Source organism: Talaromyces proteolyticus (genome assembly GCF_021365285.1).
Source record: "Talaromyces proteolyticus strain PMI_201 chromosome Unknown BGW36scaffold_1, whole genome shotgun sequence".
Classification (NCBI taxonomy): domain Eukaryota; kingdom Fungi; phylum Ascomycota; class Eurotiomycetes; order Eurotiales; family Trichocomaceae; genus Talaromyces; species Talaromyces proteolyticus.
In genome coordinates, this window is record NW_025764277.1 from 1,711,847 (window position 1) to 1,725,090 (window position 13,244).

Genomic DNA, 13,244 nt, shown 5'->3' on the forward strand with positions numbered 1-13,244 from the left:
GAGCGGCCCTTGGCTTGCCTAACGTGGATTAGCGGGAGACTAGATTTCGCCACGCTCGGCTTCCACGAGCCATCCTAATTATTATCATTTCAAGTCGAATGAAACGCTGCGAGGTATGCAGTGCGTGCGTACGTAGCAAGTATCAAAGACTGTAAATAGAGTTCTAATAATGGCGACCTGCGTTGCCTTAATGGCAAAGTGCATCTGCAAGTGCCAAAAACGCCATAATAAAGATGGTTGAGCGGAGGTATAACATTGATCCAGAAATATTATGATATCTGTTAATACCAAATCTTTGTTTACAATACATGTAAATGGTAATAAAATTTATTCTAGAATACTTTTTAAACCCTGTGGAAATTGGTGAAACTTTTGGCTGATACTGAGATATAAAGACACCTTATGTAAAGCGAAGTACAGCTCTGGACAAGGCTGGAGACATCCTTTCAATTAAATTTACAATAACATCTACATAAATAGGTTAGTACTTGGCCTGATCCTGCTCATGCGCCATGGTTTTATTGTTGATTGGCTGGAACAGCCAGGCTCTTTCAATCATGCGGTTGACGTGCAAGATTTCCATGGGATCCATATTCCTCGTGTTAACGCCGCAGTCAGCTGCACTACCGTCTGGGTTCTTTTCTTCAAATGGCCAATGATAGCATCTACGTTCAGGCAAATAGTTTCAGCCAACCTATTGAGATCCACAAATGATGAGCCGATCGAGACTTACACGCATCCGCAATTCTCACAGAAATTGAATGACTTCTCTCTATCTCCCCAAACGTACTGAGAGAGTTTGGCACCTTCTTTTATATCAAATTTGACTTCATTCACTTTGTAGTACGCCCAAGCGGCTGCGTAGCGCCGACAGATTGTACATTGACATTCGTTGATTTCCTTTGGTTGATGAGGCACGATCACGGTAATGGCACCACAATGGCAGGTAGATTTAAGAGATGTATCCGCCATTTTAATCGAAAGATCAGACCAGATCAGAGTGGACCAAAAAGGGTTGAGTTGGGCACAGGGACTGGGGTTCTAGTGATTCTTTCAAGAGAAGGATATTTTATTGTTGAGGAGGGAAATGGGAAGCCATTGACAGTTCCCTTCTCTTTATCTACACACTCTTTGTTTAATTCTGCCCCACTTTGAGACATTGCTGCCTTGTACTAGTCTAGCCATAGTTAATTAGTATAAGTTTGCGGCAGTGATAAGCATTGTACTAACTCTACCTTTCCTAGCCCAAGGCAGCGACGTCTCCACGGGTGTGAAGAAGGTGAAGGCGTCTTCGAATCTGCCTGTAAGCCAAGGACAATGAGCAGAGCGGAAGGGAAGCCCTTTTCTCCACACCTTGTGGTCGTATGTACTTTTCCGAAATATTTAATTCGTGAGACTGGCAATACCTAAGGAGAAAATTACACGAGCTGGGGTTCGTCCAGATCTAAGTGTATATACACTAGACAAATTCTTGGCACTCTGCCAGAGAAACGCGGAGGGGTTTCAGTTACTCTAAATCTGCAAACCACTGTATAAAACATAAAACGTTTCGCGGTTTTGCGTTTGCTTGCTTCTGTACTCTTATGTGTAACAGGAAACCACTACAGTTGAGTATTGAGCGATATTCATCTATGCGGAAGGCAACATTTGAAAGACTACACGCACGCGTCTACAGTAGCAACATCAGTCAACCCAAAACTATTTCCAACTAAGAGTCACTTCTCTACAGGCCATCGCAAGGACGACACAGTAATGAAATGAAGAGTTTCTTGCACAGCAGCACGAGCGTAAACAGGAACACATCGCGCCACCCCCCGCATCCCAGTCGCGACAAAGCAGCGACTCGAGCGACTCTGAACAGCCAGAGTCGAGAAAAGTGTATAATCAAAAATTCCCAACCGACCCGTCAGGGCCGGTTGAAGCAGTCAAACTTTTGGTAGTTTTCAACTAGCAAAATCGATACCTCGGATGAAATCCTCACTGGTGATCGAACTGCCCGTGCACTAGGATGGGAAAAGGAAGAAGAAAAAAAATTCAAAGGAACGGGAGGAAGGCGGACATTTATAGCTGTGAGGGCCTGGCTGCGCTAGTGCGTATCCGGTTGGTTTGCCGTGTTTGTTTCTTGCAGGCAGCACCAGCTGCGCTAGGCAGTATTAGGCAGCCGCCGTTGCTCTACGACCAGTCACGTGATTTCCTAAAGTGTTTCTGTATGACTTGCAAGTTGCAAGTTAGAATAGTCTATTCAAGAGCTGTAGTAAACTCTATAAAACGAATATATTTACAATCAAGATGCAGACACTCTCACCCCCCTTGGCAAACAGAAGTAATGCGATACATGACTAGATGATCTTACGCCATCATGCTTGTGGTATCAAAACATCAACACCAACCTGAGAAGCAGATCACTTTTGAGAACACTTGCAAAATGGGCCGCTCCAAATACGCACGCTCTTACTCTTCATACTGTCCTCCACCAAGCGACCATTTGCTCTTCTCGAGCTTCTCTTTCAAATACTCGTACACGGTGAACGTCACGGCCTGGCCAGGAGCAACACGCATGACACGCGGCGTGATACCCTTATAGAAAGCCTTCGCGCCTTCCTGCTTGAACATATCGCCTGCGATCGTCGTTATCCGAGAAATGGCCGACTGTCCAGGCTCTGCGGGGGTGCGTTGCAGACGAGTCTTGATCGTATCGATGGGGGCATTTGAGAAAGGTCCCATGGCACCGGAAATCAATCCGATGATCGTTGTTTGCCATGAAGGAAGCTCCCTGTTGGCATACTCGGGTTGCCATTTTTTCAACGCGGATTTGAGTTCCGTGTACGCTGTGAAGTTGGCTGCTTGGTTCGTGCCCTGTCGGAGAGCAGTGAGGGATACACCACGGTACAAGGCACCAAAGCCTTCTTCCCTCACGACAGTGAATAGTGCGTGTGGTGCGCTGCGGTATTTAGGTGTGTCCAGGGGGTCTGATAGAGAGTGATGCTGAGCTTGGAGGCGAATTTTGATGACCTCCATCGGGTTGACAATGGCAACGGCTTCCGTGACACCGGCTGCGAGACCAGCTGTTGACGGATTTGTCAGTATTTACTGGCTTACCATAACCAAGCATCAAAGATAAGGACGAGTTCTATTTAAACTCACCAAGGAATGTTCCCTTCCGCGAGACTTCCAATGTCTCTTTATTGGCTAAAAGTTGCTTGTATTTCTCATAGGAAGTGAATCTGATTGCCATCTTGGGAATGATACCACCCAAGACAGCTCCAAGACCCTTGTATAATCCCAGAGCCGTTTCTCGCCTGACGATCTCGGCACCAGTCGCCACGAAACCGCGCGGTTTCGCCTTCTAATTGTTAGCTGATGTCTTCCTCTTCAAAGTCTTTGGATGCGTACACCAGGTTGTCGCGCTCTTCGTGAGAGCTGCATTCGGACCTTAATTGTATCTATCCATTGTCAGAATATCTGACCACGAGGACATTGGAAATATAACACATACCCAATGGGTGACAGACAAGCGCCTCCATCATTCCTGCACCACCTCCAGCTATATTATCACCGTGTCAGCATGTAATGTGCAATGTAGACCTGTCGACCACAGATAAAACAACAATATCGAGCCATACCAATGAAATTTGTAGCGGCCGAAGCCGGCTTGTTGGCATTTTTGGCATTTTGGCCTGATGTTGATTTCGTCGACATGGTTGCAAATAAACCCGCAGAAGAAAGCTAACAATTCAGAACGTGACTGTCCTCCTAGCCCTGGGCACCGTGAAGAGGGACTTTATTACGCGTATGGTCCTCTGACGAGTTGAACAGCTTCCAACCCGTGTTTAGGTGTAGTATAATGGGGTATACGATTAATCAACGGTATCCGTTTCTACAGAACCTCACAGTCCAGCGTATCTGCGCGAAATTATGTCGGACCGTTCGACAATGAGTGGTTGTTCCACAATGGATGAGATAAAGGGAAAGCTGCCAGGTTGGAAAGCAGCAGTCAGCATCATAGAATACAAAATAAAATAATAAATTGCAAGAACCAGTTTCCCCAGGATTTCCGAGTCGTCAGTTATATTTACCTTGGTTGATGGTGGCGGGACCCGTACCGAAGAAAGCTGGGGGGCCGATGACGGACGAGCGGAAAAGAGGATGGAGAAAGCTATCAGAAGCTTGAAGCACGCGCGCAAGACGGTGGAGAGGAGAGATGAAGTACTTCAAAGTCAGGAGGAAACTGAGGACACGGAGATAGCGATGATTTTAATTCTACAGCGCGCACATTTGAAGTGGTTCTCTCTCGGCTAATCCTCTCAATACTTGGTAGCTATACTATCCTCTCTCCAAATCAAACCTCGAATCCCGAGGTTAAAGTGGAAAATGCAAGCCAATCAACTACAAGAATGGCTAGATCATCCAAAGAAGCCAATGCTGCTCACAAGAGCGAAAGGACGTCCCGGAGCCAATGAGCTTGTGGCTTTGCTGCCTCTTTGCATGTGAATCCAGTCCCTGACGCACTTTTCGTCATATAATAAGCAGCCAGACGCGCAATTTCAGAGAACTAATGAGTCATATGACCTGGCCTTCCTCTCCCAATAATAACAATATTCATTTCCTGCTTGTTCCCGTTTGCGGGTAAATTCGGGCCATCTCTTTTTGGTTCGCAGAAGCCGAGGCTGTCTGGAAGTGTGACCGAAAGCCGGACGGGAGGGACCTACACTTGATAGGGAGTCCTCATCTCCTGGTCTCATACTACCGACGTGAGTCATATATTATTGTCAATTCTACAGCCTCCAATCTATTTCCTTGATTACTTCTTTCTCTAGAAGAGAAATGGGCAAGAAATGTGCAGAGCCGAGCCGTGCGAAGTGTTCTTATCGCCAATGTCTTATCTTATCGAGTTTGTGGGGAAATGGATTATCACCACGTGATATGACATCATTGATATTCCTGCGAGGATACATGTAGCTATGATTGGATCTATTCAGTGACCCCTGTGGTATTTTCTTCATCCTGCACATCCGTTTTGTTCTCCAAACGTCTTTTCCAGCGACGAAACACATACACCATGAAATGTGCCACACAGATTTGTTCGGTAGTGTATAGCAAAACGGGGATTGATGTCTTAGCTTTGGTGAAAAGGTCCATATTGGTGTACATGGCGTACAACAGCGGAATTCCCAGAGCAGTTGTCTTTGCTGGCCCGCAAAAGCAGATGGCGATTGTCTCTTCTGCGGGTACTTGCATAAAAATGCGTTTCCCCCAAAAAGTTTTTCGTAAAAATGCTGGTGGACGTGAAATATAAAAGCATACAATTGTAAGGAAAAGGTAAAAGGCGACGTTGAATAGCACTGTGAAGATAATGCTCTGTGTTGAGAGCGTTTCCAGTGCACCCGTTGCAAATGCTGATGAGAACGTCGTCCAGATGAGAAGCAGCATGCATGCAGTGCTTAGTTTTCCAACGTAGAGTTTTTGCAGCATCTTTGTTACTTGCTTTTCCCAGGTCCACCTAATAAGCTGCCCGATAATCAGGGGGAGCAATGCACTTAGACCCAACTGCTTGAAGACATCCTTGTACATACTGCTCATATCGCCGCCTCCATCTCTCCATGGCTGGAACTCAGCTGTCTTGGGTATTAAAGCCACTGTCCAGCCTGCAGTAAGAAACGGACCGAGGAAATTTGCGATGAGCACTTCAACCAATGCAGCTGCGTCATCGCCGCCAGCTGCTTGTGTCATAACCACATTCGAGGCGATGGTTGTCGGTATACATGCCGTCAGAATGTAGCCAGCCAGGACTGCCCGATCGATATGCGACGCCGGATCAGTGGCAACGATAAGATGAACTAGAGCGACCACCACGGCAGGCACAAAGAGGAAGGATGTCACCTGGACCAAAACGTGCAGCCGCCAGTTGAACATATGCGTGTATAGCTTTCGATGTGGAATACTCAGGCCGGATACGAAAAAGATAAATGCCACAGCACCGTATAGGATGGAGTACTCCGATTTGATGACGCCCCCATGTTTAGCAACGTTGGGGAAGAAGTAAGCTAGAAGACAAGCAATTCCCATGCCAATGAGGAGCCATTGGCTGAGTATGAATAGCACTACCTTCTTCAAGATAGTCCTTTTCTTCCCATCTTCACTCTTTTCGGTCACATTATTGTTCTCCACATTTTCGTTCTGATTATTAGAAATGGTTGGCTGCGTTCCCATATTTCATCTAGAGACCGCTACAACAGGAAAGCCGCCTATAGACACGATCTTTCGGCGATATCTCATGTCACTGTCTCGGGTGTCTGTTTTCTATAAGATCAAGCAAGAAAAGGAATTCTACATTAGCACAATCGAATGTGACATTTTTGTGCAGATCACCTTATCAATCACTCTCTCGGCGAAAATGCCGACGCTTGTTCTTTCAGCCGGCATTCAGCCGGTGAGGCGGGGCTTAGGGCTGGGGCTAGGGTTTGCCATACATACTATATGTATCCAGCATAATGTTATCATTAAATAAGTGGCAGGTTAAGAATAGCTGGTGACTCTGTATGTATATTGCTAAAAGCTTATCGCTTAGCATGCTAATCTGTCTGGATTACACGTGCTTATACATAGACTACAGCATCAATCGGTACATGTGATGATTGCTTGTTCCAAAAAAGGAAAACAAGAACGATACCTACTAGAATATAAACCGGGTTTCTAATTGTTGTTTCTAGCCAGAGGTGTTGGAGTAGGGCTCATTTCACGAGTGAAGACCGTCTACCGGCACCAGACCCTTTGGATCAAGTAGCTCCCCAGCCGACGCTGTCACTACATACAAATTTTCGTGTGTTAAGTACTTGCGTAATATTTGCTCAATCCTGGAAGGAACTAGATGTTCTGTTACTCGTGAGAGGTCTATACTATCTTATCCCAGTTCCCAGGCTATTAGACAGAATGTAGCACATGAAGAGCAAACCCAGTTTAGGTTGGATCTTAGTGAGACACCAGTTGATGTTCTCATGCATTGTCACGAATCTCTTGGTGGAATTAGAATATACAAAGGTCTTTGGGTCGATATATGTTCGAGGTTCTATCGACTTTCTTTAACCGAGAAGATATTGCCCTGGTATTTTGTTTTGATGGAGTCCAATCCTTGAGCCTTTGGAGGTCCCAAGTGCTATCCTTTGCAATTTGCTTCGCTCCATATTATAAACAAATTCAGTGAAGCGCACATGTAACCGATATTATGATATAATAACAGGTTCAAGAGGTACTGTTGTGGCATTTTGGTAATCGGCGTGTTAATCGATAAGTATGTACTGGTAATTGGTTTCGAGCCGAAATTTTGTTGATTATATGCTATGGGGTGCATCTAATTGAATATGTAAAAATACCCGCATGATAAGCCCAATGTTGAAAGTACAAAGATCGGTCAAAAGCCAACCCAGTAGCCCCGTAGTTCTTTCATGAGAATGAAAGAGGAAAAAACAAGTATCAAAGAAACAGAGTATTATATACATGATTTTTCATATGTCACCATCAGACCATATCAAATATAGCTGACCTTCATACCCATTCCAACGGTTCCTCGTACCTTTTGCCAACTGGAGTTGGTCAGTCGTCGGATTCGTTCGCGAACATCTTGTCTACTCAATGCCATGAGTATTCCGAGTGTGAACAGCATTGTACGCAAGAGCGCCATCGGGTTTCCAGCAACAGAGGTTTTGATGCCCTTAAGGATATTTCGGAGGAGATTGTAAATACCGAGCATCTGTCGTGACACGGGCGTCGTAGCCTTTTCTGCCTTCTTGGTATTTTTCGAAGATGAGGCTGGTGGTGAGAAAGCGGTTCGTCCTGATGCTGATGAAGACTTTCCCTCACTCCCTGGTTTGTCTGCTTTGGATGAGCGACTTTTGGTGGTACCATTTGGATGGGTTTTCTCAATGCCATAATCAACCTCACTGCTTGCTCGCTTGTGATCAATGTTAGTCTTTTTCAAACGTTCGGCAGCCGCAGCAGCTTCTGTCTTGCGTTTTTCTTCTTCTTGTATTTGGCGCTGCATCTCTGCTTCTTTCTCACGTTGCAGTTCGGCAGCACGTTGGACGCCTCGTTCTTTCTCCTCCTTGAGTTCATTCAGTGTTTGAAGGAAAGATTCTTTTCGCTCCTCGTCAAGAACTTCACTGAGCTGAACGAAGACTGTGGCATAATCCCACTCCTCATTCCTGGGGAGAACGTGAAGAACAAACAGTTCAATGATTTTCACTCGCGCGGTCAAGTCCTTCGGCGTGTCTGTACCTCCATTTCGGCTTAACCGTCGTGGGTCTGATGGAGAATTTTCCAAATGCGCTGCGACATCCAAGTTCGGCTGGCCATAAGCTGAAAGGTAAGTTTCCAATCGCTGTTGGTTGAGCGTTTGCGAGGCCGAGTGCGTCAATAATAATGTTCCACTGCGACAGAGAAGAGCCAGTCAGTAAATCAGGATACCGATAGTAAAGCAGCGCATAGCACATACAGATTATACACGACGTCAGCATCAACTGAACCTTCTAGACCTTGGTACCCTGCTTGTACAATCTCTTCCCAAATTATTCCATCTCGGACTTTCGCTACTAGTGTCTTCCACTCTTTCTGCCCGAACTCTTTTCTCCCTTCTTCCGGACCCAGATCCACTACATTACTCAGCAGAGTGATGTACAGATTCCATACTTTTATCCTCACATTACTCGAAGCAAATGCGATCGGAGCATTGGGCGAAGCGCGGCTGTCGTCGTTGCCGTTCGTGACGGGTACATCGTCTGGGTTAGCAGAAGTAGTGAGGATCGGGGTGAGAGTAGCCAGCGATTCTTGAAGGCGACGTGTGAGGAACAATTGAGATGCCGATTTGTATGTTTGAGAACAGAGCTTCGAGTTCGGTAGAGACGAGGTTGAAGCGTAGAGAGACTGGGAGGACGAGAGGTGGGATCTGTCGTCAGTCATTATGGATCGCGGGTGACTGTGTCTAGCCGGCCCAGGATGACGATGTTTATGAATGGCAAGAATCAGACAGCCTGTTCTGGTGCTAATGGGTAGAATGGGTGGAATAATACACGAGATGATGCCAACAGAGCCAGCTCGAGCAAGCTCCACGGGCTCCGATGCCTATGATATCCTCGGCTCGGCTGGCGAGACCTAGCCTATCTCGATGCGGATAGCGCCGTCCGGGGGAGCCCCGTTTCCACAAGCCCAGCGTCATGCATACTACCTTCCACTTTATCAACTGATATTCATGTCGTCGACTATTTCGATTACTAAAGACGGTATGAACTCCTGACTGTTGATGCCGTGCATCTCTTGTTATGTTTTATTTTGTTTTGGCGCTGTTATAACTCCACGTAGCAGACAAAATAGATCACGTGTACTAGCGATGGCTCGTTCTACAAAGCATCACCAGTAAGCCGGAAAAAAACAAATTATGACTCCTGAATTCCACTAAAATAGATGAGTGGTTCTATTGTTTCTTCTTGAAACCGATTTTGGGGTCTTCTTAGACAACCCCTTCAAGAACAATCTTCTAGTCTGATGTTGTTTGATCTATCATTTCTCAAACGACTTCACTTCTATACCACATTGAAGCTTCGGCCACAGCAATAATCTTTGGCATTTACTCAAGCTTCTTTCACAGGTGATTCCATTTGCTTCACGAATCTTTCAAGGATGAATCTAGATGAGTGGGACACAGTCACCAACTACACCTGGTCACTCCATCTGCCAGATATTCTCCAGGCCCTCAGTGACTGCTCTTTTGTGGCCATTGATTTTGAATTCTCTGGAATCGCATCACACAGAAACATCTCCTCGCGTCACCAGACTCTCCAAGAGCGATATACAGACACCAAAGAAGCCGCGGAGAAATTTCAGATTCTCCAGGTAGGTCTAACGATTGCCCATGAAGATACTGTCTCAGGTGAGTTTAAATGCGCTTTTGGTCTATGGCAGCTGATTTAAATACCAGGGGTATACACACTTAAACCGTACAACATCCATTTAAGCCCTCTTATTGATCCGATACTGGGAATCGACCGCATTTTTAGCGTATCAAGCTCTGGTATTTACGCTTCAAGTACCCAGAATGTGTTTTCGCTAATTCTTTCTATTAAAGCCATACAGTTTCTTTTAAAAACTGGATTCAAAATGGATTCTCCGTTCACGCTAGGCGTGCCATATCTGACAAAGAACGAAGAGGATCAAGCAGTTCAAGAGGCTTGTAAGCATAGTAGCAATTCCCGTACTGAATCAATTGCCCAAATGGAGCTTCCAAAGGAAGATGTCGAGGCTCTGACTTTTCTTGCAAATATACGAAAGGAGATCGACAATTGGGTTAGCTCTGCTAAGGTAATTCTTGGTTCTTAGTATGTGGATAGCCAACATGAATCTAAACATCATAGGGGGTTGACGACTACTTAAATGTTCCATCTCGAAATGTGAAGGGGTCTCATGGTAAACCTGCCATTACGAGTCTGAATCGCTTTCAGAAGCGACTTGTACACCAGCTTGTTGAGAAGGAATATCCGTCACTTACGTCAATCGGGAGAACCGATTTTGTAAGAATTGTTAAATACGACCAAAAAAGAGAAGAGGGCATTCTTCAGCAAAAGCTTCAGCGCGTTGAAAAACGACTAGTTTCTGAGAGGGGATTTATGTGGATAATCGATGCTCTGGCTGGAGGAGATCTTTCCAAGTTGGAACCTGAAGTTTTTTCTCACCTCATCCCAGATCGCGGCATGCTTGGTCTAGAAAAGGACATTGGTAAATTGGCTGCAGAAAAAGTCAAATCCAGGCTTCGAGAAAAGCGTGCTCCAGTGGTTGGTCATAATCTCTTCACTGACCTGGTCTACATGTGGCAATGTTTCTTTGGGGATTTGCCTGAGCGCCTCGAGGACTTCACCAGATTGGTGCACGAGAAGTTTCCTCTTTTGATCGATACCAAATACATATTCACTCATGACTGCGGTGACATTAACCCAATTGCATCACTAGATATGATGAACGATGCCTTCAAAAACATCACCAAACCTCAGATAGGTGAGTGAGCATACTTTAGGTCTGGGAACTTGCTAATCAGTCCAGTGATTGACTCAAAGCACACACGATACCAGCGGCAAGAGCATCTTCACGAAGCTGGATACGATAGTCTATTAACTGCTACCAACTTCATCAAACAAGCTGCTCAGCTGCCTGGTACAGCTACGAGAGTGCCCGGGCTTGCTCGTACTACTGAACGCAAAAACCCAAAGCCTAAGATCAAGAACCAGGAGCTAGCCACGGTTTCTGTAGCAAAGCCTGCAGACACTAAGAGATTATCTCAAACCGACCTCCGGTCACGGTTCGCTCATCAAAATCTCTTCGACACGCTCCCAGATGATGACTCTGAGGATTCGGATCTCGCTAACGAATTGGAAGCTGGTGAGGAAAGCCCACTCATACCATTATTTTCTTCTCCTGTTTGGAAAAAATACGGCAACAGACTTCGTGTTTTTGGAACAGATGAGAGAATCTGCACCTTAGACTGCGAAGGGTAGCCCCAACACTAAACGACTGCCTTGGCTTGAACTTATGAATTAATTTGGCGTTTGCATGCGACGAGCTGCCTGCTCTGGACACTTTGATTATTATTTAATATCTCATAATAATATTTCTTGCAGTGTTCATATAACACAATAATACAGAGTGAAGTAAAGATGTATGCAGCGTCTATCTAACTGTACGCCTTAAGACAAGAAGGTACCGCTAGCGAAAAAAGGCTGCAATGCTCATCTGAGCACCACTGAATGGTCAACCGGCCGTAAAGTAGATGTAGGCAGCCAGGTGACGATAAGGATGGGTGCTGTTATAGAAGATGAGGAAAGGAAGAAGAGGAGAACAGCGGAATTTTCGTTTTAGTGGCAGGTCACGCTGCGTCTAGCCTAATTTGGCATAGTGGTTGTGGACTTGTTGAGCTGTGAACTTTTCTCAGAGGCGATCAATTGATCTCCGTGTTTTGCGACCGCCGACAGCTAGCAAGACGTGAATGATGTCGATTGGATCTAGTGGCGTGAGGCAAATAGCGACGCTATTGCGTAAGTATTTTTCTTATTCCAATTGGCGTTATTGTGACGGCTGGCCTGATGAATTAACGCTTCCCAACTTATAGGCCCGTCGACTTTCGATTCCGCAATCTGCAGAAGCTGTCAAGAAACAATTACACTAGGACGACGCAGCTATGCATCCGCTGCGTCTACAGTCGTTGGTTCTGATGTCAAAAATACAGAAATTCCTCTCGCATCGAGCTCCGAAGCCGTAACTGCCCCTTACACCCTCAAAGCCGGCATCGTTCTCTCCCGGCCTCCGCAAATCACCCGCGATTTAACGCCCTTCGAGAAAGCATTCTATTTCTATCAGAGACGATTGAACGAGCGGTTAGCACTACCATTTACTAGGTATTTCTACTTCAAGCGTGGAACACCAGCGGACGAGGATTGGAAGAGAAAGTACAAGGAACGACAGACGCCATCGCGTGACATTGGCAAGTACAATGCTTATTCGAAAGATGCCTGGAACGACGAGTTACTCGTTGGTGCTATGGAGTCGGAGCCAGAGCATCAGATTGAGATGCTGTTGCGCGACGCGGAGGTAATTACGACAGCCTCGTCAGAGGGTACCACAACCAAAAAGGTCGACATTCAACGACCTGCGCCGCGGGTTACGGAAGCAGACAAAGCAAATGATCAGAAAAATCTCAACCGCCTTCTTCAGAGAACATTGTACCTTCTCGTTCAAACAAAAGACGGATACTGGAAGTTTCCTAGCTCACCAATTGGGCTTGAGGAAACCTTGCGCACGGTATGCTCTTTAGTACCTTGGAGTGGATAATCAACGGAGAAAAGAAACTATACTGATTCTAAATTGGATAGGCTGCCGAGCGCACCCTCGCCGAAACCGCAGGCATCAATATGAACACCTGGTTTGTCGGGTTCCACCCCATTGGTCACCACGCGTACACATTTCGAGCGCCAAAACCTGACGAAAGCACCAAAGAAGTCGTCGCTGGCGAAAAGACATTCTTCATGAAGAGCCGCATCATGGCCGGCCAGGCGGATTTGAGCAGCAACTCCCTAGATATCAAAGACTTTAAATGGCTTACCAGGGAGGAGATTGCGAAGTTTGTGCTGCCACAGTATTACAGTAACGTGAAGAACATGCTTGCGGAGCGGTGACGTTATACCTTCATTAGAATGTGTTTTATATTTAGT

At 45.9% G+C, this 13,244-nt stretch overlaps 5 protein-coding genes across 5 annotated transcripts; 2 read left to right on the top strand and 3 right to left on the bottom strand.

Annotated features, from left to right (window-relative positions):
• Window positions 1-236: 236 nt before the first annotated feature.
• On the bottom strand, window positions 237-1,175 carry BGW36DRAFT_367228 (uncharacterized protein). Its single transcript, XM_046214840.1, has 2 exons — window positions 734-1,175; window positions 237-665 (listed from the first exon to the last, which is right to left on the bottom strand). The coding sequence occupies exons 1-2, from the start codon at window positions 970-972 to the stop codon at window positions 482-484; spliced, it is 423 nt and encodes a 140-aa protein (XP_046077894.1). The 5' UTR covers window positions 973-1,175; the 3' UTR covers window positions 237-481.
• Window positions 1,176-2,202: 1,027 nt separating this feature from the next.
• On the bottom strand, window positions 2,203-4,099 carry BGW36DRAFT_367231 (putative succinate:fumarate antiporter). The gene is made up of 5 exons (XM_046214841.1): window positions 3,624-4,099; window positions 3,497-3,544; window positions 3,394-3,443; window positions 3,145-3,343; window positions 2,203-3,065 (listed from the first exon to the last, which is right to left on the bottom strand). Exons 1-5 carry the CDS (start codon window positions 3,697-3,699, stop codon window positions 2,452-2,454), a joined length of 987 nt encoding a protein of 328 aa, XP_046077895.1. The 5' UTR covers window positions 3,700-4,099; the 3' UTR covers window positions 2,203-2,451.
• Window positions 4,100-4,971: 872 nt separating this feature from the next.
• Window positions 4,972-8,952, bottom strand: BGW36DRAFT_286166 (SBF-like CPA transporter family-domain-containing protein; the record flags this gene model as incomplete). The annotated part of the gene is made up of 4 exons (XM_046210389.1): window positions 4,972-6,177; window positions 6,609-6,673; window positions 7,549-8,423; window positions 8,489-8,952. 4 exons carry the CDS (start codon window positions 8,950-8,952, stop codon window positions 4,972-4,974), a joined length of 2,610 nt encoding a protein of 869 aa, XP_046077896.1.
• Window positions 8,953-9,669: 717 nt separating this feature from the next.
• On the top strand, window positions 9,670-11,534 carry BGW36DRAFT_353684 (putative CAF1 family ribonuclease; the record flags this gene model as incomplete). Its single annotated transcript, XM_046213454.1, has 4 exons — window positions 9,670-9,919; window positions 9,968-10,347; window positions 10,401-11,037; window positions 11,083-11,534. The coding sequence occupies 4 exons, from the start codon at window positions 9,670-9,672 to the stop codon at window positions 11,532-11,534; spliced, it is 1,719 nt and encodes a 572-aa protein (XP_046077897.1).
• A 491-nt stretch (window positions 11,535-12,025) lies between these two features.
• On the top strand, window positions 12,026-13,208 carry BGW36DRAFT_353685 (50S ribosomal subunit L30; the record flags this gene model as incomplete). Its single annotated transcript, XM_046213455.1, has 3 exons — window positions 12,026-12,071; window positions 12,146-12,834; window positions 12,906-13,208. The coding sequence occupies 3 exons, from the start codon at window positions 12,026-12,028 to the stop codon at window positions 13,206-13,208; spliced, it is 1,038 nt and encodes a 345-aa protein (XP_046077898.1).
• Between the last annotated feature and the right edge of the window lie 36 nt (window positions 13,209-13,244).